The sequence below is a fragment of the Pungitius pungitius genome, chromosome 6 (genome assembly GCF_949316345.1).
Source record: "Pungitius pungitius chromosome 6, fPunPun2.1, whole genome shotgun sequence".
Taxonomy (NCBI): Eukaryota; Metazoa; Chordata; class Actinopteri; order Perciformes; family Gasterosteidae; genus Pungitius; species Pungitius pungitius.
Genome location: NC_084905.1, coordinates 740298 through 767324, shown reverse-complemented (window position 1 = coordinate 767324; position 27027 = coordinate 740298). Strand labels below are relative to the sequence as shown.

Below are 27027 nucleotides of genomic sequence, written 5' to 3'. Positions count from 1 at the left end.
TGATATTGTTGCATTTTGATATACATGAAACTACATCTAAAAAATACCAGATTTGGTACTGGTATACAGAAATCAGTTTTTTCAAATTCTTAAAAAATGAGAACTCTTTCCTCTTATTAGGTTGACAGATGCATGAAAATGATTACTTCACCAAAAATGATAGGCCACTCTTTTAATTACATTTTATTGAGTCTGCTTTTTCTAGTATGAGAAATCTTGGGTTTTTTGGGAAAATATACATTTGCAAAAGCTTGATCTAAGTTTACTCTTCAGCCAGCTGGTGGAATAACCTTTTAAAAGGTTAGTCTCTGAAAAACTTCAATCAAAATAGGTGAACAGCGCCACCTGCTGGGCTACAGTGATATCATTTAAAGAAAGATGAAAGAAACACTCCCAACCAGTAGATTCACACACACTAATAAAAACTGCACATAAGCCTCGGTGTGATAACCATCACTCCAGCGGTTGAGGGGGGGGGGGAGTAAACATTTAAAAAAAAAATCAAAAGATAATTTCAGAAAGAAAGACAAAATTAAGTTCCTCTTTACTTTGTTCTTTAATACACATTAAATAGGAGTGGTGAGATTCATGGCAAAAATAGACTCGTGTGAGATCAGATCACCACTGTGCACTGCCCACAACAGGTGTGTTGTAAAGTGGTCATTCATTCACTTCCCTAGACCTGGACCCAGTCACACACTCTAATCACATACACAGAGGGAGTGGAACTCCTTTAAAGCAACATTCATTTAGACACACCAACAGAATCAAGCACAATTTACAAAATATGCACCCTTCAGTATCACAACTATACAAATGTTGTTAAAATATGATCCAGGTATAAATGATACATTTCAGAAATTAGCTGTTGGCACGCAATCAAAAGGAAGAGGAACAATTCAAACATTTCAGTAAAACTACTTTTGAAACCGTTGGGTTAACGAGAGGGTTCCACAATTAGAATTGCATAAACAGTTATCTACTAAATGGAAAAAAGAGGTAATGATAAACAGTCAAAATTCATTAATCCTAAAATTTATAATGTGTGGATTTTCTGTATCAATAGCTCTGCTGGAACGGCATTTTGTCTTTCTGCCGTCTACATGGAGCATCTAATGCAAACATAACAGGCAAATAAAGAACCCCGGGAACAGCTTGCAAAGACGATGATATCGTTGACCTGGGAACGAAGCTGGGACTTTTTAATATAAAGACAATTGTGTCTAAAAACCAATTTTACGGCAATTATGGCCTCATTTACAAAGTTCAGTTCCAGTTACACCACCACGATAAACAAGCTTTGCGAGAGAAAATTACAAATTACCTTGCTGGACAATCATTTCTGTTGAAAGGCAGCCCAAACAATTTCAACACTTAAAAAAAAAAAAAAAAAAGAATCCTAAAACTGGATGAAAAGAAACTGAAAATCCATTTGGAAAACATTTTTTTTAAACAACCTCCATGACACCACACAGAGAAATGTTCCTGAAAGCAGCTGAAAAGATGCTTTCCTGCTCTCTAGCCAGTCCACAGCTTAGGAAAAAATGTGCAAGACAGGACACTATTGCTACTGGAGCACCACCAAGCCTCCAACTGAAGAAACGTTGACTCGAGAGCTGACTAACGGTCCTCAGACTGTTCAACTATGACCCTCCATCACGAGGAGGTCGACAGGAGAACTCAACTGTTTTGTGACAAATAGCAACATGGAGGATAAATTAAACAATCCTGCAGTGGAGCCTCAGAGAAAGCGGGCAAAGTTTGGCCATCGAGGGCCAAAGAGCTGCTTGGTAGAAGCGATCATGAGGCACGAGTCCCTGCAACATGAAATGGCACTGGCCCTTGTTCTATAGTCCAAAAATCTGTTACTCTGAATTTGTCGTTAGCGGAGCTAAAATGGCAGATTTGCTACTCACAAAAGCAAGTAATGATTACTTACTCTACTTACTATATAAGCCTGAAAACAAAGTAAAATGCTGGCTCTGTTAAATGCATCATCAGAGGACGTTTGCAATACTCATGTTGTCCACGACATTGCATGCAAAAAAATAGAAAAAGAAAAAGACATCTCATGAAGGCAAGAAATCACTCCCCACAAAGTACAACGCATTGACAAATTGAAAATTAATTAATAGCTATTTAGGTTGTTAAAATATTAGGAGAGGGGTTTGCATGCATACTAATCCGTGTCAAGTCATCATACCTAGGAGACCATCACAAGGTGGCTGGGACGTCTGGATCTCATCTGGCTGAATGCTGGTCCCTCCCTCCAACCCGTTGTGTCCATGACAATCAGATGAAAATTCATTCTTTGGCATCCCAAAGTTAAAAAGGGCATTACACACCTTGTACGGGTCATGACTTAATAAGCATAATCAATTATCAAAACATGAGCTGTGATGCAATTAGCTTTGAGCTCTATTAGGTATTTATACACAAAAAAAAAAAAAAATGTAAATTCATCCAATGACATCAAACGGTTGGACCAACACATGTGGGCAACTGGCACTAAACTGGAAATAAAGCATATTGGTGTCCGGGGAGCAATAGAAAGGCAGAAAGGGGTCAGGTTTAGTATTCAGTATGGTGGGTATTGAGAGAAAGAGGCTAATAATTTAGTGTAATGTACAAAATGTATTACTTTAACTGTTCAACATAGTTCTGTTTTAGTCTGTCTTGAAAAGGGGTGAGTATTCACATAAGGGTACACTTTGTCTTGGACTTCTTTTTCTTCTTTTTACCCTCCTTGCTCATCTTCTCCTTATGCTTCCGGATTTCTCTCACTAATGTATAAAAGGCATCATCAACACCCTGGAAAAAAAACAAATAAAAAGGCATTCAGTGTCAGGTTGTTATTTTCATAACAGTGATTGTCAAAATAAAAGGAATCATGAAATAAATAAATCAAACATCAAAACCCATTCCACAGAGTGACAATGTTTTTTGATTCAGGAGGTGACTCAATTTATAAAGTAATCAAGATCATCAGGGACAGATCAAACCCAACAACACTCATATCAAACTGATGGGTAGTCTTGACTTAAAGTGTTCACGTCTATCAGAGTTTGAATTTAATTTAGTTCTTTTACCAATTCAAAACCAGAAGTCAAACTTAAATCTCAAAAAAGTAATATTCGATATGGTCAAAGTTCACATCAGCATAACAGTGCCGTACAGATCAAACTTGATTCATTTCAGAGTGACAGCCACATGAGCCCATTTATTTACCGCTGAACCAACTCCTGCAGCACGTTTTAATGCCCGTTAAGCAATTTACGTTTGTATAATCTATGCGCAGTACGAAAAATAAACGCATGAAACATTTCGTCTGCTGCTGCGAGTTTGTGCAAAAGCATTGTGAAAAAAATGTAAAATGGCCGAGGTGTTGACATGAGGCTTTAAAATTGCTGCTGAGCACTTGTTCCGACTGCGAGTGAATAAAAGGGCTCCATGTCGGCACAGCTACTGTCCGTCGATGCCAGAGGCATCAACATTAGCACAGCGTGGTCGCTGCAGGGGGGAGAGCGTGAGGTGAAGCAGTGGAGAGCGCAGGCAAGGAAAGGCACGACGCCATTTGTAGCCACCAACAACAGAATCCCACACAACACACCTTTTTTTGGGGGTGAAAACACATTTTCCAATCGGGAACATTACGGATTTGGTCCCAGATTTGCAGGTCTTGGTGCACACTGGTAGTTTAGTCAGAATCTGAGAGCAAGTTGCCTGGAAATTTGCCTTTTCTGAACAGGTGCCGACCAATGAAACCTCACGCCTACTTCAGCGTGCCGTGTGTGAAGCCCTTCAGTTGTTCCCTTGTGTTTATTTTTCATTGCCTTACTTCCATCGTGCTCATGTGGAGGTGCAGGACCAGCATCCACCTTCACCACACAACTCAATACCTACCGCCATCACATCCTCATGGAAACCCAAGCAATGGCCCCCATCTTGACGAGGAAAGTATTATGCGAAAGTGTGAAGGCAAACCAGCACAGTCAGGAAGACGGGGAGTGGGGGCAGTAGAACTCACATTAAGGGCTCAAGAAAACCAAAGCCCAGTATGAAAATGGCCAAAGAGAATAATCAGCGATAGGGAAAAAAAAAAAAAAAACCATGGGCTGGTTTCAGCCCCGTTAGAGCTCCACCACAGCCCCCAGTAGAAAACCAGCAGGTTGGCTTCGAGAGCCATGAAGCCACAGCTCTCAGGGAGCGTCCTCTTCCCCTCGACTGCTCCACAATCCCCACCAACACGCGCACACACACACACACACGCACAGAGAGCTGATGGGCGCGCGGCTGCATACACTTACCCCGTTCACATCACAACACACTTTTTAAGCTTGACACAGCGCGGAGTCTTTTCTTCCTTGCTGAACTTATTGAGCCGGTACAGCCTGATCTCCCGTACCAGAGTGTAAAAGGCATCTTCCACTCTCTGCAGCATTAGAGACACAACTTGCCTCAATGTTGAGGAATACAGGAGGACACACTGAATGGGTGCATGGGTTACAGCTTACAGATAGAAAACGGAGTGTGTTGAAGTGGGTGTTGCCGTCTGGCCTGCCTCATGAAAATTATACTCCACCCAAACTTCTTGCAAATTAAAGAACACTCACCTCCTGTGACACTTTTTTTCTTCAATGAAAAGCTTTATAGAATTGCAATGGTGGTTGGTGGCAGGGGGGGGGGAATGTATCAGCATGTCCTTAAAATATGTCCCACTCCGTTGCTTCCAAACAATCATAATTTTGCCAAAAGGCAGAAAAATATGCTTTTAAGAAAAACTTCTTTGAAGCCGATTCTAATTTAGTGCACTTGGATGTATTTTGGCAAGAAGCCCCACGTTTGGAACAGTGGAGGAGGTGCATTATGGTGCCGGAGCCGTCTGAGAAATTGTGTATTTTAAGTTTCATCAGAGGACTGCTCTCCAACTGAACTAAAATTCCAGCTGTAAACTTTCAAAAACTGTTTTTAAGCCTCCAGTGGGTGAGTGGGACAGAAAAGATTGGGGTGGAGTATCACCAAGTGCGAGTCTAATATAAAAAGGAGAAGTGCATGCAATCGGAGCATATTTTGATTGTGCATTATACAGCAAGTGAACATTTTCCCAGAGAAGTAGACTTGCCCAACATTGGGTGGCTTTAAAAGCAAGAGACGGTTTCTGGTTCAACAGCAGTGTGGATAGTGAATTAATTAATAATTAATGTATGAATAGGTAAACCCATCTGTAAGAAATGAATCATGGTGTCATTCATTTTCCCTGCACCCGAATGAGCTGTGATTCAGCCCCAGGTCAAAGATCAGGAAAAGATGTGTTTACAGAGCAGCGGGTCAGTCAATCGGCTCCTTAAGGCCATGCTCACAAGTATCAACACACCGTTTGATGAGCCATGGCAACTGTTCCAAGAACACCCAGCCAGGAACCAGGAAGCAGAATTATTAACCCCTGAGGAATTACCGACAGTTTGTCCTCTCATGCTTAACACACGTTAACTGATTTGCAGATCATTGGTAGTGCAGGTTCCTCAGCGATACAATTCATACCCACGAGAAAGTAGCATGCAATTACATCGTCCCCCAGACGTTTAAATGAAAATCGACCAAAGAGGATTTGAGGACGAGCAGCGCGTCGCCTGAGACATTTCCAAGCAACATAAAAATAAAAATAAATGTTTTTAAAAAGACCAAATACACAGCACCACAAGACTCAAAACTTTTCTTGTAATGCAAGTGCCAAGATTGACAAGCCTCTGCAAGGACGCTTGTCAAAAACACTACATCTCCATGAATATAATTGGAATTTATAGGACTGCTGTGTCCTTCAAGCCAATACTGCTGAGCAGTTGTGGATTCCACACTCCACAACCCTGGAGCCGAATACTCCACACGGACTGAAACACTGAACCGCTTTGAGTCTTGAGGGCGCGGCCGTCTCGGGCTGGACCCTCACCTGTCTGGTTTTGGCCGAGGTCTCGATAAAGGGAATGCCGTAGCTGCGTGCTAAGTCCTGAGCCTGCTTGGTGTCCACAGTCCGGGACGGGAGGTCACACTTGTTCCCCACCAACACCATAGGGACGTCCTCGGAGTCCTTCACCCGCTTTATCTGTTCTCTGGAGATTGACGAATACAATGGGAAAATCTTTGGATTATATGTACACACACACACACACACACACACACACACACACACACACACAGAACTCGGGAAAACACTTTTTCAGAAGAAAAGACATTGTACACACACGTCCATGATTGGATTGCTAAAAGCTGCAATTTTGTCAACGTATGTAATTTCCTGAGCAGTTTGGCCGTTTCTAGACAGTGGGCAGAAGACAAGAAATAAAAAAAGGACAGATGAAAAGGATAATGACAGACATTAGAAGTTTCCGGACTGTCAAATCAGGAACATTTTGATTACATATACAGCCTCTCCGAAATACCCTCACTATTAACTATAACTAAAGCCATACAGTCATATTGAGCCCAAACCTTCAGTCTCTTATCTTACCTATAGTGGTGAATGTCTTCGAAGGACTTGGTGTTGTTGATGGCAAAGACACAGAGGAAACCCTCCCCTGTCCTCATGTACTGATCCCTCATGGCGCTGTATTCCTCCTGACCTGCAGTGTCCAGGATGTCCAGCAGACACGTCTCTCCATCGATCACCACCTGCTTTCTGTAGGAGTCCTGGAGGAGGAGGTTGCGCAGAAATTAGGATGTTGATTTATTAGGCTGAGCGTCCATACATCCTTTAATGATCATTCATTTGATCTATACCAAAGATTATGGCAAGCGGATTTAAACATCCAGTTGGATACAGTGAGTGACTGCATACTTTTTAATTAACCCTTAAAGCTTATTGTTGTTCTGGCCCACACTGGGAAAAAAACACATAAAAACATAGAAACAGCAATGAACGGGAGTGCAAAACACACAAAGCTTCTTTACCTCAATGGTGGGGTCATATTCATCCACAAAGTGGTTCTGGATGAGTTGAATAGTAAGTGCGCTCTTGCCAACGCCACCAGCTCCCACAACTACCAGCTTATACTCTGTCATGATTCACCTGTGGGACCAAAAATAAAACATTATACTCACATATTGCCAAACACTGTCATTCACCACATGGTCAACCACAGAGGAAAAGTTGCACTAACATGTATTCCGTTATGGCTATTTAAAACTAAATAATATTTGTATTATAACAATTTGATTTGTTGTCAGTCCGGTACCAAGCTGATGCACAAATAGGGGGGTAGAGTGTACCAAACCAAATGTGGGGTTCCTGCAACACATTCAGTGGTATTTTCAGAGTGGCAGAGACACAACAGAATCTAACCCCGGGCAGCGATCCATGACATTACATTAAGGCTCCAAAATTGAGCGAGAGGCGCTCTGCTGTCTGCCAGCTTTTATGGAGCAGCGCCCATCAACAGGGGCAGCTGGCCTTCTCACCAGTTACAGTACACACCGCTCAGCCTGCAGCCAGGGAGGAGTTTTACCGAGTACCACTGGCACACAAAGAGCACAGCATGTGGTTTGATGCCTATTCGGCTGACATGAGGTGTAGTGCTTTTCTTCAATACACCTAATAAAAAGGTGGGCTTGTAGGTTTTAATATTCGGCCAAACGCCGCCTGCGACTCCCACATACAGCAGGGCTCTTCTGTCCATCGGGAAAACTACTCTTGTTGACAGCTAAAGCTACGGACATTATCACAGGTCATTTCAGCAAGCACCGCTGGAAGGTTGTCTGCCACATGCTTGCCATCCCGGTGAGAATGACATAACCCGCCGGCTTAAAAGTGCGACTGAATGTGCCGCTGAGGCAAATTAGGAGACTAATTGAAAAGTTATGTACAATACAGAATATTTAAGAAAAAAGTTAACTTTTTTCCCCCCTTGGGTGATCTGTGTGTTGTATAGTTCAAAAACGTTGATATACAGTCTAGCTCGCGGTTTGATGACTCACACTGTGGTAAAAGTTTGTGGATTTAAATGGAAAACATATTGCTCTAAAACATGACTGTCGATATGAAAACGTAGTGAAAACTGCACCTGGATGTCATTGTATATACAGCCCCCCCATCCCACCTTTTTTTATTTAACGTTACAGGAATAAAGCGTGTCTCCTCCGATGATAAATGAGACTTCTTCGCTACTGTGGATTAAAAGCAGACCACTTCGCAGCAGTTCATGAACCGAGGATAAAAGCAGGCCTTTTGATCGAAAGCCCTTTCCGTTGGGTCCAAGCAGGCAACAGCATCCACACCAGGCTTAAAAGTCTGAAGGAATTTGATTTAAATCCAGCGGTCCGTTGCCTGCAGATTTACCATATTGGATGAGAGAGGAAAAAAAAAAAAAGAAAAAAAAAAAGCTCCGAGCACTGGTTTAAATCGCCAGGCTGCTAGCTTAGCATCGGAGCTAGCCCGCCGCCACAGGACCGAGCTAACTGACGCTAGCGCTCACACGCCGAGCCTGTGTGGTCCACAAAGAGCGACTCGTTCAGGTGGCATTACCGGTACCGTGTGCCCGGGGACACGCGCACACCCCCGGTGCCATTCATTCAAAAAAGGGGGGGTGGGGGGGGGCGGTAACGGGTGGCGAGTGGGAAGCCGCCATTGACAGGCTAGCCCAAAGGTCTGCATTGCAGGGCCAGACGTGAGGCTCGCAACTGGGCGTAGTTTGCACTACCGACGGAATGAACGCTTTCACTATGACGATATACTGCGGTGGATCCATTGCAGGCGAACGGACCTGTGTGATAAATCAATCAATACGACGTTGCAGCAAACCACACAGCGACACACACGCATAAATAACATGAATTTGTGTTACCGTTCAACGAGTGCAGTTCCGCGTCCGAAGTAGCGACCGAATAAGTCAAGCTGATAATCCTCTCGTTTCACACGATCTCTGCATTTCCTATTTCACACCGAAGCTCCCGCATTTAAATCGGACCACCTCGTGACAGAAGCGAGCGGTGAAACTTGTGAAAAAAGTAGGCAAATTAATCGATTGAACTTTCCATTTGATCCGGCGTCCGGCCTCGCTGCTCAGGTTGGCCTCCTTCAGCGAATATGGGCGGATACCGCAGCGCACTTTACCCAGAAAGCATAGCTGGCTATTTCAACCGGTTTGGGTCATATCGCTCAACTTGGTGTCGCAATGTAGGAAACTATACTCTTACGTGTGTCCTTTGTAAATATACTTTACTGTTTTTTTTTCCTGCTGTTTTTTATTTAAAAAAAAAAGGTAACATTCATAGACACCCGCGCTGCTGACTTTTGTAAGTGCACAAGCTGGGTCGGCCATGTTCAAGTTGTTGCCATGTTTATACAATTTAATGTCATCGGAAGTCCCAGTAATTCACATTTATGCTTTAAAGATCACAAACAATATGGTAACAATATAGGTCACATGGTGTCCGTTTCAGGACGTCTCCTCTCGGTACAGCGATCCCTTGCTGCTGCCTGCTGCAGAGTCAACAAAGCCTAGGGGGCGACTCCACTATATATAGGCTCTAAATATAACTGAATCGTGTTGGAGGGACGTCATTCCCAGGCAAGGAAATGATTTGGCAATCCGCTGTCACTTCTCTAAAGTGCTCACTAGGGTCGCTCCTGCGCAATCAATGCGCATACTCATCACACACACAGGCCCACAACGACAACAGATGACAGAACCAGTCCGCTGGGGTGATTACCTTTTGTAAGGAAATTACCCTTTTATCCATTTGGTAGACACTTATTTTACCATAAAGGTATTTTTCCAGGACGTATCTAATGTAAAAGTCTTGAGAATCCTACGATTTGTGTATTGTGATTTGTGTGAAATCTAATAGCTTCTAGCAGCAATACGGAAAACTGAAGGGGGATATAAGAGCATCAAATACACTGTTTTGACCCATGTTTTTACTTCATGCAGCAGAGACACTAGAGGTCACTATTGACAGTTCTCCAAACTGAACCGCCTCTCCTGAAACCACACATTGCTCCATTTGAAGGGGGAGGAAAAGTCAGTTTTAACCCAAATTATTATTTGAGTGGTTTTCAACAAAAGAATGATAATAATAATAATATAAAATACAATATAAGAATAATATATAATACAAAAAAAATTGACACAAACCTGCACAAGAAAGAGAAAAGTAATGAATCAATTTCGGTTGGCATATAATATAATATACATGACAGGCTATCTTATGACAGTGTCACATTTTGACATCCCATAGCAGTAAAATCAAAGATCTGAAAACAATAATGATGGCTGCTTCTTACTTTACGCAAGGTGACTCACATGAATAACCATTGTTAACATCATTAGTTACACCTGTGATTTCCTGCTGGTAAAAAGGCTCCATGATGAGAAGGATTTGCCAAAGATTAAAATGCCAGTTATGCAAAGTTTATTTTCTGTTTGTTGATCACGTGCATAAAACGCCCATCTGTCAATTGAAGAATATATTTCGACAGTAGAAGAGACTTTATGTTCACTGAATAACTTAATCGTGGACAAAGCCTTTAGCCCAGACTTGATGACGTAAGAGCGCTAAAGCCTGCTGATTCCACCGAACTGACCGCAGAGGCGAAAAAAGGCCTGATTTAGAGGCACATCCAGCGTGTTTGGTCACAAGAGGGCAGCATGCTTCCGCTGATGTATGTTCCCATTGTCAAAAGTCCAGCCACTGCTTCAGTACGTGTGTACTGCGTGTTTTACTTCAGCTGTGTATTTTCCACAAGTTTGTGCACTTGTCAGGTGAAGTGGAAATATAACCATGTTTACCTTATTACCAGTGTAAGTCCTCTGTTAACTTCAGAAGGTTATAATGTTGTGTGTTTTACATTACTTACTTGCATGATGTCTCCAGGAAATCCAATTATATTGGTCTATTATTTTCATGTGCTTTCAATTTCCCATGGAACGCATCCTACTTGTCCTTCATAGTATCCCCATGTGATCTGATACATTTTCAACTGTACAACATTTGCCTCGTTTGCAACTGTACAATATGACATTGGTTAGATTACAGAGGTTGTCAGTTTACAAATACACAACTTTAGTTACACCGAAAGTGGATCATGAACCACTTCAATCTGCATAAATCAGGTACACATTTATATTCAAATCCCAATTGGATCATGCATGAGACTTTTGATCACATGCTCTTGGATCTTGGGTCCCCCCCCCCCCCCCCCCCCCCACACACACACACCCCTCTCCCCTTCACAGTGTATTGCAGCTTTAAACAGTCCACAATGCCTTGCGGTGTCCCAGTTCCAATGCGAGGTATTTACCAGCAGGAGTAAAGAAGCGGGTGCGGGGTGATTTTCCGCAGCTCTTTGGCGACGCCGCAAGAAGCGCGACGCGCAGCGAGGTCCGACCCAAAGTTTCGTCTCCGTCTCTTTTATCCCGTGGTTCTGTCCAACGAGACCAGACGAGACTTTGTCGTGATTTACCGGGCCAGTGGTGAAGAAGGACACGTTTTCACGGAATTCTCGCCTCTCCACCGGTGTTTTCTGACTAAACTTCAACGCCCCCCCCCCCCCTCGGGACAGGGAACCCTGCGGGGAATCTGATTTAAAGCTTTAAAAGGTAAGAACATCACACGGACCTTTTTAAACAAATCAAATAAACAGCTGGCTGCGCCGCGGCGGATCGCCGCCGTAGTTGTGAGGCTCAGATAACGGAAACATCAGTGGAGTAGAATAGTTCTGCTCCTCGGGCAGCCCACTATAGCCCACTGTAGCCCATTACAGCCCATTACAGCCCACTATAGCCCACTACAGCCCATTATCGCCATTTCTGTCCCAGTCCACCGCAACAACACGCACAGAGGTGAAGTCTCACCGATGCGTGATGTCTCTCAGAGACACGCTGCTGCTGATGATGAGGTTTTTTTTTTTTCATCTGCTACACATCAGTTCGAGGCATTTGGGGAAGTCTTGTAATATCTTGTAACATGTCAAACATTCACTTTAGAGGTTGCTTAATGTTGGCTGGCTCTTCTACACAGCAGCGTCCCACCGAGGGTTCAGTATCTGTCCATCACAATAATCTGGGAACTGGTTTGAAATCCCGTCCTCTATGTGAAGTTCTGGTTTCAAACATCCACCATGCAGCGAGACCAACCTGTGGAGTTGTTGGACCCAGTCGAGTTTTTATATATGACACTTTTGAGGTTGTCACCGCTCCACAAATACCTGCAGACTAGGGGGGGGGGGATTCAGCTGTTTGTGTTATTCAGCTCTATAAATGCTTAAATGAAAGATGAGGTTTTTGGGGCAAACCACTGTTACACGTCCACCTTGGCCAGAGGCCCCGCTTGTTGCCCCAAGGAAGGAGCCCGCCGCCCCCCTGCTGGCCCTTCAGAGCTCGCTGGTGAGCGGTGGATATGGCAGGAGAACAAAGGCACCATTATTGCTGGCCCGACGTTGCCTTCCAGATGTTCACGACTCTGCCAGCGCTGACCTCCCCAAATGTGGGAGGCTGCTCCGGCCCCTAATAAGTTTAATGTCTGCCAGGCACGGAGAGAAAGAAGCAGCCCAGGGGGCCACTATTTGGACCGAGGCCTTTTAGCGTAGACGTTGAGATCAGGGTGGACGGACCCGGTCTCTTAGTCACGGCCCGTTGCGTTCTCTCAGCCCAGGAATGCGCACCCTGGATCTTATCAGTTTCCAACTTCACAGGATCAAGGCCTATCTCACGCGACAGTCTTTGCCCTACTTTATAATGTTTACATCTGCGCAGGGCATTATCTACCCCCCCCCCCCCCCCCGCTGGCACGCTGCTGCTGATAAAGAGCTTCTCCGCATTTGAACCACGAGGGGGGTCTCATCCCGGTGATTTAAGATTAAACCTTGATGAGCAATTCAGTGAAAGCAAGGAAATAGATTTTTCCAGTTAGTTCCAACCACTTTACCACCAGTCCCTCCGCGATAAACCAGCATCTGTCGCTGGCGCCTCACAGAGCTCCATTTCACAACCAATCTGTTACCACTTACAGCGATTTATACATTTCTAGTAATTGCACGCTGCTCTACGGGAAGTCCCATTTGAATTAAAGCCTGGTTAGCCAAGGACAAGTTTAAGTCCTGAGAGGGACCCCTGTCGCTTCAGTCCGTACAAAGCATCCCGTTAATTAGCACCAATGTGGGGGAGTTTTGCATTTCTGAAACCTTCTGTAATTGATTACTTTCCAGTTGGAATTATGCACTTAACTATGTATTGTGTCAAACGTACAGCGCCCGAGTGAACAATGGCCGGTAAATTTGAAAAGGAACCAGGTTGCGATAGGGCTGTTCCCTCCGTGAAGGTAGTACTCAGATCGTTGGCGTTTTCCTGGGAATTGGGTTCAGTTGCTGCCCTGCAGGCGTTCTCCTACTCAACCTCGCTCTCGCTCTTGAATGCCCATGTTGTTTCCCTCCAATACCCCCTTGTTCACCAATTTGATCCACTGCTGCGGGCAGTTTTGTGATGCTTGACACACTGTAAATCCCCCAAAGAGGCTCATGTAGAACCTCTCCAGTATTTCTGCCCCGTGCATATTGCAGCAGTGTATCGGTCGTGATGGAACACCCACACGAGCATATGGTGGGTTGTTTACACCAGCAGCCCGTGGAAGACCCATCCCTGCCAGCTCGGCGTGCTCCTGTGGGCAGACAAACAAACACACACACACACACACGCCTCTCACTGGTCTGAGAAGAATCTTGAGTCAACACTTCTGAACAAATGACAGGCCTGAAACAGTGGTGAGGAGTTTGATGTTTTGACGGCAGCGGATGGACTCTGGACTGGGCTCGAGTGGCGTCCACGGGTCCGTAAGCCGTCCTCTGTGGCGTGGGAGGCCTCTCTGGCACGAGACGACGCCGCGCAAATCAGGGAGCGGGCATCTGCCCAGGCTGCAGAGCTCAGGGTGGCACGTCGCCCCGCACCGCTGGGCCTGCGTCCTCAGTTGGGTTGTCTGAGTTGACGTAAAAAAATAAATAAAAAAAATCTAAATGTCACAACTCCGGAGCGAGTGACATTTGTTAATGTCCCCGCTGAGTCTTGTGGAGCTTGTTGAGGGAAGAGGCGAAAAGGTTGAGTCAAGTGTTTAGTTTGAGCCTCTGTGTGTTTCTTTCAGGGAAACCGTTGGATGTTTTTGTTTGACGCCAACTCATTGCAGAGCAGATGCAGTGGTCCTTGTTCCCTCCCCCCTCTGACTTTAGGTTTTTATACTGTGGGTAGGATTTTTAAAAGCACTCCCCCCCCCCCCCCCCCCCTTCCCCCCTCTAGTAAGTCCAAACCTTCTCCCTGGCTGATCGACTGTGCCTGCTTTGCATCAAGACGCACTCCGCCCCTCGTACTGTTTCCACATCCTACCGGAAAGGGGTTTAACAAAATGGTAACAGTGTTCTGGGTCACTGCAGGCATTTCGTGTGTGCGTGTGTGTGTGTGCGTGTGTGTGTGTGTGTGTGTGTGTGTGTGTGTGTGTGTGTGTGTGTGTGTGTGTGTGTGTGTGTGTGTGTGTGTGTGTGTGTGTGTGTGTGTGTGTGTGTGTGTGTGTGTGTGTGTGTGTGTGTGTGTGTGTGTGTGTGTGTGTGTGTGTGTGTGTGTGTGTGTGTGTGTGTGTGTGTGTGTGTGTGTGTGTGTGTGTGTGTGTGTGTTTCCCTGTCCATCCTTTTGCCTTTAATGCCATTTAAGGGCAGTTTGAATGAAAGACAAAAGCACTTTCCAGCTGGTTGTGAATACGCCAAGAGGAGAGTGATCAAGTGTCCAGGGGGCCGACGAAGGGGAAGCTCTGCGTGTACGCGAAGGCACAGATTTCTATTGAGCACATTGGTTGAAACAAAATGACACACACACACACACACAGTGCTTTCTGCACATAACACACACTTGAATCTTCATCTCGAATTTTGTTATTACCCCGTGAGTTTTTGGTTTGTTTCTTTGTGACCCTTTTCTCCCCCTTAAGGGTTTTGTGGGGGTTGTTGTTTTGTTTTTTGTGGACGTTTGGCTGTTTGTTAATTTACAAGAAATCAGCAAAACAGATCAACGGTGAAAATAGCAGCAGCTTCATCTCTGTCCAGCTCTACAAATGTTACCTTGCAGCACCAGATGCTTTCACCATATTGAAGGAAGCCGTTTGTGGTGCATAGGACAGGCTGGTGTGGATGACTTTGAGAATGTGGATAGTGACTATGTGTGCTGGGGGAGGTGTAATTACTGGGGGGGTTTGAACAAAAGGACCTTTTGACACTGAAGTGTAGGTGCGGTGAAGGTTAGATCCATAGAGCGTGATTCAGGTCTGGGGAAATGCTTTTCATTCCCTCTCAGTTAACTGTCCTTGAAGGACATTCAGAAGGATCTCTAACCCTTGATGGGTATTTCATACTTGTGCTTTGATAATGTAATCGCGGATTCTGTGAATCTTGTAAATGCTTCAGTAATCAAGGCGGAAACCTTTTGCAGAAGACTTTATGAAGGCTGTGCATCTCTAATATGTCGTTCATTTTGTCCTTGTAGCGTAGTATCGACGGCTCTACTCCGTAAGGAATAAAGAACATTATTACAACACCAAACACACCGTTGACGTCAAATGCCAAACCCCACTCTTCCCCCTCGAGTTGTGATTCATCTCGCTCTCCTTTTTCAATTTCAGTTTCCATCCCTTCTCTGCTGCAGTCCTCTTTGTCACGGAGTCACTCTTCCTGCTCTGTCTTGGCTGTTTCCCCGTAATTCTATGTACAGGAACAGGAACAGGGCTTGGGAATGTGCTGGCAGACTCTTGCTGACGCGTACCTATTCATAGAGACGAAGGAAACCACTGCGTTATGGCCAGCTGGGTCTGGCATGCCTGGCCGTGCAGGTTCATTCGTAACTCGACTGCTCTTTAGAAATGAGGCTAAAACCGCCCCGTCTACACCTTCATGTGTTTTCTGTAACACGACAAAATGGAACGGTGTGTCTGTTCAGACATTTTCTCCTTACAGTAGTAAAGTGCGGCCTTGAGCACATCCTGGATAACCGCTTCCTGTTTTCCCCTGTGTTTCCTCCCCAGTGAAGGAGCCAGAGGGGCTTTTCTGGAGCCTTCGTGATGTCGGGGCAAACGCACAACAACCGGCCCCGTCGCTTCTGACCCAACATGGAGCTCAAGGTCTGGGTGGACGGCGTCCAGAGGGTCGTGTGTGGGGTCACCGAGGCAACCACCTGCCAAGAAGTGGTGATTGCGCTGGCACAGGCAATAGGTAGCTATGTGTCTACTACGAATCCACACCAGAGATAGGAACAGACCCGTTAAAACCGTCTGCTGAGTTGTATACCTGACGAGGGAACCTGGATATTGGGGAATTGGGTTGTGTCCGTTAAACTGATGCCCAGGATACTGAATACAATGATGCCTCGGGTAATGGATGAGTTTCTCGTTGGCAAGTGCAAATCTGAAACCGTCTCTCACCCGTGTGATGCTTCATCTTCTTTTTAACTATTCACTTTCATTGTATTTGGGTTTTTCATCACACAAGTAGTAGTATTGGAGTATCTTGCGTACACAAAACGTCCTGCTGGGACGCAGTGTGTCAGAGGCTTTCTTGGATCCAAGTAGCCCCCCCCCCCCCCCCCCCCCCTCCTCCCATATGGCTGCTCCAGGAACGCGGGCGCTTCAGCAGACTGTATTGACATCACTTCCCACAGAGGGTTGGGTAGGAGGAGGGAAAGTCTGACTCATCCTTCGTCCTCCTGCCAAACTGAGAAAGCAGCACCTCTACTGCATTTTTTATATTACAAATGTATAAACCATTTTAAGGGATCAGACACCAATATTGATTTAGAACTTTGGCATTTTGCAATTGTTTCTTCATACACGCTTTGGGTTGCGTCTCTGTTTGCTCTAAACAGTTTATTCCTTCTAAACATTGAAACTTCTGTAATATGAAAAGGTTCAGTTCACCGGCTTTACGTCACGATTGATCACTTATGAAGACATTGTGAGAAACCACACGCAGCCAATTAGAATATTGTTATTAGGTTGACCATGTTCCTCAGTGTCTCTTCAGGATATTGTTTCTTAACAGTTCGGTAAGATGCCAGGAAATCATTCCTGCATTTCCATAAAAGAAACGTTTAGTGGCAATTTTAACAACCAGATATACGGCATAATCTGACATAACCATAAAACTGCAATAGAATTTGTTAAAACAAAGTTGTTGTTGTTGTTGTTCTTTACAGGTCGCACTGGGCGTTACACTCTGGTAGAAAAATGGCGGGACTCTGAGCGTCACTTGGCCCCCCACGAGAGCCCTGTGGCTTCCCTGAACACATGGGGCCAGTATGCCGGGGATGTGCAGCTGATCCTGCGTCGAACAGGTCCCTCCTTGACTGAACGACCTCCCTCAGAAGGACCCCCCCTCAGGGGGCCTGAACGTGGGCCGCACCGGCAGAGCCTACCGCCCCTCGCAAAGCTCCGACACCCCAACGATCGCTCCCTCCGCCGCCGAGAGCCGCGCCGCAAGTCTTTGACGTTCACCGGTGCGCCCAGAGGCCTCAGGGAGATACTGAGCGGGGGCCGAGGCGGCGAAGCCGAGGCCAAACAAAAGCTCCCCCCGGGAAATGGCGGGACTCACCACCATGCGAGAGCAGCCATCGGGACGGCGTCGCCCGGCCTGTGGGCCTGTCGCATGGAAGATCTGGTCCGACTCGTCGGTCTGCAAAGAGAGACTCTCAATGTGCTGGAGAGGAAGCTGGAGGCCTATGAGGCCGAGCTCCAGGCCTGGGCTGAGGGGCAAGGGGAGCGAGGTAGAGGATGCCACGGTGACCGGGGCGGGCTGATGGAGGAGATCCTCAGGTTGGAAAAGCATTTGAGGAAGAACGACGTCGAGATGGAGGAAGAGGAGTTTTGGGCCACTGAGCTGCAGATTGAGCTGGAGAGCGAGAGGCAGCTGGAGGAAAGACTGCATGAGCTAGTAGGACGCCTGCAGGGCTGTGAGGTGGAGATGGAGGAAAAGCTTTCAATGGTACAGGTGTGCTATGCCCGGGTCATGTTGGATAAATAAAATCTGATGCTCGTCTGTAAAAACTAAATGGACCGGCTACGAGTTGGAGAATGAAAGTTGGTTATATTATGGTTGGTGCCGTGGCCCCTTTCTCCATATGTGTTTAACTCCGCCCCATCAGAGTGTCGAGGCCGGCCTGGAAGAAGAGCGGCTGCAGAGGCAGCGGCAGGAGACCCAGTGGGTGAGCGAGGCCGAGGCTCGGTCTCAGGTGCTCCGGGCCAGAACAGAACTGAAAGCCCAGGAGAGACAGGCTGTCCAGCTGGAGAGTAGCTGCAGAGCAGTGGACCGGTCACTTGGACAAAGCACCAAGAATCTGCAGGTAATGACTATGCACTCGTGCTTATTTTTAATTCCATTTTTGAAGCTCTGTTTTTCAATGTGCTATATAAATTATGTTTTAATAATCATTAGGTACTTAGTACCTATCACCAGATCAAATGACTATAATACGTGTACTATACGTATAATCGGCATGTGTAGATGTCGATTTGAAGCAATTGGTAACATTTCTCATGCTGTTTTCTTTGCAGGATATGCAGCAGGAGCTTGAACAGCTGACCAAGGAGCTGAGGCAGGTTAACCTGCAGCAGTTCATTAAGCAGACCGGCACCAAGGTCACAGTGCTGCCGGCTGAACCCAGTGAGGATGAAAGTACTCCCAGCAGTCATGTTATAGGTACCTTTCCTTTTCTTTTAAACATTTCATCATGGTTTGTTTGTTTTTGTTCACTTGTGTAATACCGAAGTTTTAGATTTAGCTCTATTCTCATGCCAGGACATCCTTATTATACAAGGAAGAAGTCCCGTACTGATACCAGTAATATACCATGACCACGCAGACCCTGCAGTAGTCTTTGTGTCTTTTTAAAGTGTATAACCAGGGATCCGAAATAGTAACCCATGGCGACCTAAATGTATGCCTAAGTGCATGCTGCCTGAGGATAAATGCTGCCTTTTGCTTGCCTTTCAGATCGGCAAGACACGACTTATTTTTTATTAAAGTTCCATTTTTTTTCTATCCTGTGTCTTGACAGCGTGCTGAGAGAAAATGATGAAGCTTAGCGTTCAAGTGTGAATGTGTGAAAGGTTGAATGAATGAATTTGGAGGTGGGGGTAGCAGAGAGAATCATTTTAGTTTTTACCTACTACAGTGGCAATTACGGTCTCCATGCCAACAGCTGCCTGGATACAGGCAGACCCGGCGTCATTCATTCCCCCTACTTTCTCCGTCTAACCCTCAGTGCTTCTGTCACGCTGTCACTCGATCACATGCTCAGCAGTTTGGATGATGGATTCTTTGGACCAAAGCTCTGGCACCCTACAGGAGACGAGCAGATCCATAAACTAAGAGCACCAGATAATTCACAATGAAATAAATGCACATTAGCTTTCAGCCAACTGGTTATTTCAAATGTCTAACTAATTTAGCATCAATAATATTATTAGTGATGAATAGTAATTACGATTTGACTTTGAATAGAGTGAGTTTTAGGTCCAACTACAGTGCATTATGCGTGTTATCAGGGCATATTAAGCTTTAAAGAACCAATAGACACTGAAATTTAAATCTGCTCATTTAGCTGATGCTTTTATCAAAAGCAACTTATGTTGCATTTTTAACACATGGAGTTTACATTTTAGCCCAGGGAGCAATTCAGGGTCAGGTGTATTGCTCAGGGACACTTTGACATGGGACACGGTTAAACCAGGGTTCAAACCAACAACCCTGTGGTTCCTGGTGCACCCTCTACAATCCTGATACCAAGAAGTGTGACACTGTACAGTTAAATTTCAATCCTATCAAGGAGTTAATTTAACTCTACCAAGTGTTGCAAATGAATCTGATCATGACACTGGATGATGACTCCAGCTCTTTCGTACAATTAACTCTGTAAGAGTTTAAAAATCTTTGCAGTGTGATTTCAACTCTGCACTTCAACACTTTTGCCCAACACCGGAAAAATGACTCTAAGGATTTTGCTGTACACTCTTCTTCTAAATAACATGCTTGGTTGTGTGTGGATGAACAGGTGGTCGTTGTACCAGCGATGAGTTACAATTTACACCCATTTGATTTGGGTTCAAATGTGTCACACAGTTAAACCAATCTTAACGTGAATAGGTCACCTCGCCAAAGAACTCGGTGTTATTTATTTTTCTGATTGCATGCCACAGACATCATCATTGAATCATTGAGAGCGGCAAGTCCCATTATTGCAGCGATAGTTTTCAATTATGGGGCATAATGAATTGAGTGATCACGTCCTTCCAGTAACCTTCCAATTCACGTGTGTAAAATCCGGCAGTGCTTTTGGTCCAGGAGATAAAATTCACTGCAGCTGCTGATTCTCTGCGCAGCTCGGTGCTGCCCCCTGGTGGCACTGCAGCAGAGCTGTCATGTAGCATCCACAGGGCCATGTAGTTGGGTTATTTCTCACTGTATATTTCCAGGACTAAACTTTTTTTTAGATATAAGAGCTTTTAATATTCATACTTTTATACGATCGTATATTTCTCCGATTTAGTTCCCCTTTCTGGCTCCCTGAAGCGTCCGGTGTCGTCTCACGCCATGTCCAGTCACCTCCGGATCCTCCACAGCCCCCTCACCTCCGGCCTCAATCCAGAGGGCATCTATGTGTGAGAGGGCTCTGCCACGAGGCAACGCGCCGTGGCTCCTTTCCAGAACACGCTTGTGGGTGGAAGATCGCTCAGTGACGCGCTACCACGTGTTCTCAGTTACCTGAAGGCAACCTTCAGTGTGAGGCCTGACAAACGAAAGGTACCATGTGGATCGTGAAAAGGAGTTCCTGGAGCACTTGGTGTGAATGGAACAGCGGGAAAACGTACAGCAGCAGTCCCCCCCCACGTATCAGGATTTTGTAAACATCCGGCCGCTGTGGACTTCCTTTATAAACGTAATGTACTTTAATAACTGATGGATGATTTCTATTGATTTCTCACTCGCATTATGATTCAAAACTATCTCCTTTTGAATAGTATTCTCGAGAATCTTTATATGTGAATTTATTAAAACTATCTTTAAAATCTATAGTCGATATGTTTTACACAGCATAGCATCTTGTTCTTATGAAGCAATGAAGAATCCACTTGTGTCGACTACAGTAAAACGTGTCTACAATGTGTTTTGCACACCGGAATTTGATGCTGTTGCTCTCCGTTCACTTTTGTTCACTATGCACAAAAGGTCAATCGTTTTGTTACTGACAAAGTGTGTGTGTGTGTGTGTGTGTGTGTGTGTACTAAAATGATTGCTGACCATATATGTTTTCTTAGTTTCCAGCTTTTGTTTAGGGAATTATTAGATTTTATTACAAAGCAGTGCATTCACAATTACAAAAATGCAGTGGCCTGATCCTTGCTAATATACCTTTTGTAATGAAACAGTGTGAATTACCCTCTTAAGCGGATTTTTGTTGTTAAGATTACTAAACACTATATTTTTGCCAAATGTGTTAAGCTTGTTTTTTTCTGTAAGGCTGGATGGCCAAAGGTTAGCAGGTCTTGTTGCATGATTGTGTTGTTAATTGAGCCATATCTGGAAGTGCAAACCCACAGTACAGTGAATCAGATGGGTGAATCTGGTGGCATGTAATGAAGTGTGTGTGTGTGTGTGTAAAGTCTAAATTGCCACGGTATGAATTCTCTCTTAGGTCTTAGTTCAGCTGCTAATCACTTCAAAGTGCCTTTGTATTTCTTTCCGAGTTGGTGAATTTGAATAATGTGCAGCAACGCTTTAGTAGACACATTGAAGCAATGATCATAGTCGGTTTAGCTGTTGCTCGGTGTGTTCGTGCCACATTGATCAGAGAAATGACTCGGCATCAAAGAGGAAAGTATCTTCGGTTTCATCTGTCTGTATTTTGTAGAAATATGAATGTAACCAATATTATTGAAAGTGCTTTCCACTCTGCTACTGTGTTATTCTCACCATAATACTATATGCTGTAAAATCTATTCACAGTTAATCTGATTGATTTAATCCGCAACACATATTGTATGCTTTTTATATCAGTACTTTCACACAAGAATAACGTTTCTGGTGTGATACTGAAGAAGAGACCACACCCCAAAATAAAATACATTATCACTACGGTTTGCAGCTTTGCTTTTTGGTTCAATGAGGTCTAATCTATCATAGTCTATATAAGTAAGAAGATTTTTCCCTTTAAGAAACCACTTGTGTGCTTTATTTTCCACCAGGGGATGATGCGTAGCTGTGGTCACTGTTTACAACCCGTGTGTGTTCTAGAGAACTCTAAAGATGTCGATTGTACAAAGCCTGTTTTTATTTGTCCATGCCTTAATATACTGCAATGTGTTGACCGATGTATGGCTGTAACTGGCTGCTGATATGAATGATTTAAATTGCATGATTCAATAAACCATCTGACCAAATGAAATGTGTCCCAGCTGCTCCAGGGCTCTTCGTGTTTTTAGGCTCTTCGTGTCCAGCAGATGGAGACATTCTCCCAGTGTTGCTCATCATAGCCGAGAATTAAGTGAGAATCCTGAAATAGCAGCACGTGTATAAACCATTAATACAATTAAACAATGCTACTTGGCTTCATGTATGGTGTGTTAGAGGAGGGTGTCTGGTTGAAAAAAAGGCCTTCTCCTAAAATGTCATTTTGCTATACTTTGTTATGTGAACTGGTTTGTGAAGATACTGACATAATCATTTAAATTATAACCAGAAAGACAAAGTAACCCTTAAAAGTAAATTGGTGGACTTACTGAACCTGGAGCAGCAGCTTAAGATGATGCGCATGCTCTTTATAAAACTTTATATGCATCTGAATAAAGTCAGAAACTCAAGTTTTAAATCTGCTAAAATCATGAATGAAGATTTAAATAAAGTTGCTGTGAGTTGATTAATGGGAAGGAAAAGGTCTGGATGTGATCCTGCTTAAGTCCTCTGACAAGTTGGGAGGAGGCCCGTTGTTTTTCATCAGGCTTTGCAGACTGAGCGTAATCTCACTTCATCATCACATCACATGTGTTCAAAGCCGTGGCTGACTGTACACTGTACATTCCTCCGCTGTGACCTGTCAGCTGATTAGAGGCTCAGCAACAGTACATTTCGTCTATCGGACTTTTAGTATCGTTTATTCACCAAACTGTGAAAGAGCGTCTTGTGTTCATACATTAAGACGTGTCTTACAGTGCGTGTTGTTACCCACGACCCGGCGTGGGCAGTGATTGGAACCATGTCAAACGTGCTCATGAAGGTGTCTGTGCACAAAACCGACTGGTGGCAAACAACAGGAAGCCTTGCAGAGTTTAGTTTTGATATTTATTTTACAACTCATCAGCAATAATTTATAACAGCATATGTGTAAAGCATTAACGAAATGTGCAACAGCTGCTCGGTTAAATGTTTAAAAAAATCCATAGACTTCTACAACATTGACAGACATGTATATTTTATGGTATATTCACAAAAAATATTTACAGACACACATGCCACGTTATATAACAGAGTTGAGGCTAAACCAGCCGAAGAAAACTACAAAAGCAATGAAAATCATCTGTTAATTCGGTCACATGTGAAACTTGAAGCTGAATATCACTATACTTTCAGGAATTAATCTCATAGAAAACAGGCCAAGATAGACTCAAAGGTTCTTAAAATGTGTGAATAAGTGATGGTCACATGACTAGAGCTTCTATCCCACCTTTGTAAAATATTTGATTAGCAACGTTTAACATAATTATAGCATAAAACAAAAAAAACAGGAGGTTTTCAAATCTGATTATGATCTGAATGGTGTTGTGTTGAAAGAGCCAGAACTAAACATATTTTGTCAAATGGATATGACACATCTCTGCCCTCCTTAAATCAAATATTTTGTGTTACTATTTGAAGACAACTCAACACAGTGAAAATGTTCTGAGAGAACTTCTGATATTGACTCCTATGAGGGGACTTTTTGGGGGAGAAAGAGCAGAAAAAGTGCACTTTACATCTGAAAGAGTAAAGATCATCCTACATACAAACTTTAATAGCTGGGAAAATACAGTTACATTCAATATCAAAGATCAATAAGGTGCTATCCTACGACGCTTCTTGGAGGTACAGGAGGTCACCGCATCCCGGGGTTGAAATGCCTCATTCTGGAGATGTACAATTTCAGGTCAGGTGACCCCTTGTGAACGAAGGGTTTCTTCTTTCAATTACCCCCCAATGATTTCAGTCATCGGCATTTTATTTTACACTCTGTAAAGTGTGTAAATGAAAATTGTTTGTATTGTAAATGATGGGCATACCAGTTTTTTCTCTCCCAATCAGCCTACAGTCCCGAATGGGGGATGAGGTACTGTGGCCATTTCACTTCTGGGGGCACTTCTAACAGCTCCATTGACATGTTCATGAATCCGACATTCTTCCAGGTAATACTATTTACACTCAGAGTCAGCCAAGCACTTAATAACCTTGGCAGAGGTCAGTTGCAACTTCATACATCCAAAGAGACACGCTGATTGGGGTATTGCGCCCTAGTGACGTATACGCAAAGTTTTGGCACCAATGCTGCCGCTTCAAAATATATTATCAAAGAGGATAAAAAACTAACTCCAGCACAACACAGCTGTGTATTAATTTCAATCATTGTCGATAATCATTGAGTTTGACTAATCTAGCAGAAGTGCAAAAGGCACACTCAGTCACAACTGTTTTGTACATGAGAATGTCTGTGAAACCTCGCTTTATCAGTAGGTTAACTTTAAAAATAAAAAAAATCACGCTCTTCAGTAGAGTGCACTGAAATGTAACAAAGGACAGCCCGATTAGCTCGTTTGACACGCAGAAAACTGAGCGCGAGGACTGGTCTCGCTCTCTTGGGACGCATCTGCTACGTCATCCTCCCCGTAGTCAATCCCGGGACTATCCTCGCGCTCCTCTGGTGACCCTAACTCGGCATCGCGTGACTCGTCGCTCTCTGGACTGTGGAAGTCCTTGGACCCAGAAGAGGCTCCAACCTGCACGGACAAGCCGGGGAAAGCCGCCGCCGCCGCCGCCGCCGCTGCGGCCGCCGCCGCCGCTGACGCGTGCGCGGGGTACAGCCAGGGGAAAGGAGATGCCAGAGCGGCCGCCGCTGGGTACATGTACTTTTCAATGTTGCTTTTGTCGAAAAAGGGCATATAAGAAGCCGCGGCCGAAGGGTTGATGAAGTAGAAAGGCATGCAAATAGGTGTCTGCTGTCCCACACCGCTTATTCCCATCAGAGAGTTCATAAACGCCAGGTCGGGCCTAGTGGGGTCTGTGCCACCTGACCCGTTCCCAGGCCAGTTCATCTTTGGTTTTTTGGCAACGCGATCATCTCCAAACTCTTGTTTGATCTTCACTGCCTTGGGTCCCTGCGCGGCATTGCGCGCGCATTCTTTATCTTTGCCATCGCCCTTTTCAGCCTCGCCCCCGTAGCCGCTGTCCGTGTCCGTGTCGTTCTCGTTGAGTTCCCCGCCTTGGGTCCTCTGGATGACCGGGACACAATTAGCTTGGCTGTCGGCTTTCTGCCCATCCTGTGCGTCCCCGGCGGCGGGAAGCTGGTGCTGGAGCGGCGGCGCGCCGGCCTGGAACTGCGCCAGCACCTTGTGAAGGTGGTTGATGAGCTGCGCGCACCGCTGCTCGCGTGTCGTCCAGTTCTCAAACTGGCCCAGGTACTGCAGGACCTCTTTGGCACAGGCCTGGAAGCCGGAGTGGAACGCATCCAGGTCTGCGTGCATGGACGATTTAATAGTCCGGTCGCCTGCGAAACAAGCAGTTCAAAGGTCATTCGTTGGTAAATTGTAGCACAACACGAGCCAACGAGGGAATCAAGTGGGCGCGTGTCAATGGCACGTTTTACAATATTTGTGTGGTTTTCTCAAAATGCGCATTATCCTCTTGATGCGTCTGGTTCCATTGACGTTACATATTTTGCTGCTTTGAAAACCTGACTTTTGCACTAAAAAAAGTTTCACCCAAAACGTAGTTTTACTAACTTGGGGTTTGCTCAGCTTACCATTCTGCAAAGCAATAATCTTCTGGTGCTGCTGCTCGGTGACGGCCGTCAGAGCGTTCAAATGTTTCAACGTTAACTCCAGGACGACCGCTTTCTCCAGATGCCCGAGCGTCTGTGGAGAAGAAAGGAAAAGGCTTCAGTTGGACATTGTCACGTCGCGTAAAGCCAGGTCCGGTGAGCCGTTAAACTGACCGACAGCTTCAGATGTTCGGGTAACAAATCCTTCAGCTGGCCAATACATTCGTTGATTCTGTCTCTCCTCTTCTTCTCTATCAACCGGTGAGGTAACTTGTAGGCGTCCTGGTGGCAGCAAAAATAAAGATATATACGTGCATATATGTATGTCAAATGTATTTGCATTAATGAATGAAAAAAAAAAAAACTAAACAATGATATTGCCTGACCACAATAAACCACACAAACCTTCCCGCCATCCTCGCGTTTGATTCCTCGTTTGGATTTGCACATGTAGAGAGAGGAGTAATCCACCCTAAAGTGAAGCGCAAAGTGTCCGGTTATGCACCGGGTCGTCACTGCCGTTTATCGGACAGAGTTTCACAGAGTTTTGCCAAAAAGCGACACTCACCCCAAGAAATCCGCGTGCTCCATAAACTGTCTGTCCTGTAAATGCGTTATTCTTTCATCCATCGCGTCTCTGCTGCTGCTGCCGAGCTCCTTTGTGGCGATGGTCGTCGTTGCTGCTGCTGTTGTTGTTGTTGTTGTTGATGATGATGATGTTGCTGATGTGCCCACGACCCACACACACGGACGGCTGAGGGGAGACGATGCACAGTGCGTGTCCTCCGGTGGAGCTGCGCTTTAGACTGATGTCTCTGGTTCCCTGAGCTGCCACTTTGCAAAGCCGTCGGCTCTGCGGTTAGAGCGCAGGCGCGCCTCCGCTTGGGAACAGCTTCCGACTCACGTGTAGCCTGCACCAGCTAGAAAGTCCGGTAATTAGACCGCCTCGGCGTCA

The 27027-nt window shown here is 45.0% G+C and overlaps 3 protein-coding genes across 4 annotated transcripts; 1 reads left to right on the top strand and 2 right to left on the bottom strand.

Moving 5' to 3' along the window:
* Positions 1 to 504: 504 nt before the first annotated feature.
* On the bottom strand, positions 505 to 9228 carry kras (v-Ki-ras2 Kirsten rat sarcoma viral oncogene homolog). Of its 2 annotated transcripts, XM_037451242.2 has the most exons (6): positions 8835 to 9228; positions 6946 to 7063; positions 6506 to 6684; positions 5948 to 6107; positions 4308 to 4432; positions 505 to 2811 (listed from the first exon to the last, which is right to left on the bottom strand). In XM_037451242.2, the coding sequence occupies exons 2-5, from the start codon at positions 7054 to 7056 to the stop codon at positions 4313 to 4315; spliced, it is 570 nt and encodes a 189-aa protein (XP_037307139.1). In that variant the 5' UTR covers positions 7057 to 7063; positions 8835 to 9228; the 3' UTR covers positions 505 to 2811; positions 4308 to 4312. The 2 variants fall into 2 exon arrangements, with proteins under 2 accessions (XP_037307139.1, XP_037307141.1); XM_037451244.2 differs by lacking the exon at positions 4308 to 4432 and having other exon boundaries at positions 8835 to 9106.
* A 1999-nt stretch (positions 9229 to 11227) lies between these two features.
* Positions 11228 to 22458, top strand: LOC119196183 (ras association domain-containing protein 8). The gene is made up of 6 exons (XM_037451682.2): positions 11228 to 11591; positions 16045 to 16231; positions 17211 to 18001; positions 18156 to 18353; positions 18565 to 18709; positions 20559 to 22458. The coding sequence occupies exons 2-6, from the start codon at positions 16129 to 16131 to the stop codon at positions 20672 to 20674; spliced, it is 1353 nt and encodes a 450-aa protein (XP_037307579.2). The 5' UTR covers positions 11228 to 11591; positions 16045 to 16128; the 3' UTR covers positions 20675 to 22458.
* Positions 22459 to 23329: 871 nt separating this feature from the next.
* Positions 23330 to 26982, bottom strand: bhlhe41 (basic helix-loop-helix family, member e41). Its single transcript, XM_037452613.2, has 5 exons — positions 26641 to 26982; positions 26478 to 26544; positions 26247 to 26354; positions 26055 to 26166; positions 23330 to 25799 (listed from the first exon to the last, which is right to left on the bottom strand). Exons 1-5 carry the CDS (start codon positions 26700 to 26702, stop codon positions 24841 to 24843), a joined length of 1308 nt encoding a protein of 435 aa, XP_037308510.2. The 5' UTR covers positions 26703 to 26982; the 3' UTR covers positions 23330 to 24840.
* Positions 26983 to 27027: the final 45 nt, after the last annotated feature.

What these genes read in the sequence shown, in the direction of transcription:
- kras (XM_037451242.2), bottom strand. Translation starts at nt 7,056, where the DNA reads ATGACAGAGTATAAGCTGGTAGTTGTGGGAGCTGGTGGCGTTGGCAAG. An exon ending in AATATGACCCCACCATTGAG is followed by an intron (nt 6,685 to 6,945) that starts GTAAAGAAGCTT and finishes CTCCTCCTCCAG; the next exon opens with GACTCCTACAGAAAGCAGGT. An exon ending in CCTCGGCCAAAACCAGACAG is followed by an intron (nt 4,433 to 5,947) that starts GTGAGGGTCCAG and finishes CTAATGCTGCAG; the next exon opens with AGAGTGGAAGATGCCTTTTA.
- LOC119196183 (XM_037451682.2), top strand. Translation starts at nt 16,129, where the DNA reads ATGGAGCTCAAGGTCTGGGTGGACGGCGTCCAGAGGGTCGTGTGTGGG. An exon ending in TGCGCTGGCACAGGCAATAG is followed by an intron (nt 16,232 to 17,210) that starts GTAGCTATGTGT and finishes TGTTCTTTACAG; the next exon opens with GTCGCACTGGGCGTTACACT. An exon ending in AAAGCACCAAGAATCTGCAG is followed by an intron (nt 18,354 to 18,564) that starts GTAATGACTATG and finishes TTTTCTTTGCAG; the next exon opens with GATATGCAGCAGGAGCTTGA.
- bhlhe41 (XM_037452613.2), bottom strand. Translation starts at nt 26,702, where the DNA reads ATGGATGAAAGAATAACGCATTTACAGGACAGACAGTTTATGGAGCAC. An exon ending in GAGCACGCGGATTTCTTGGG is followed by an intron (nt 26,545 to 26,640) that starts GTGAGTGTCGCT and finishes GCTTCACTTTAG; the next exon opens with GGTGGATTACTCCTCTCTCT. An exon ending in GATTATTGCTTTGCAGAATG is followed by an intron (nt 25,800 to 26,054) that starts GTAAGCTGAGCA and finishes CTTGTTTCGCAG; the next exon opens with GCGACCGGACTATTAAATCG.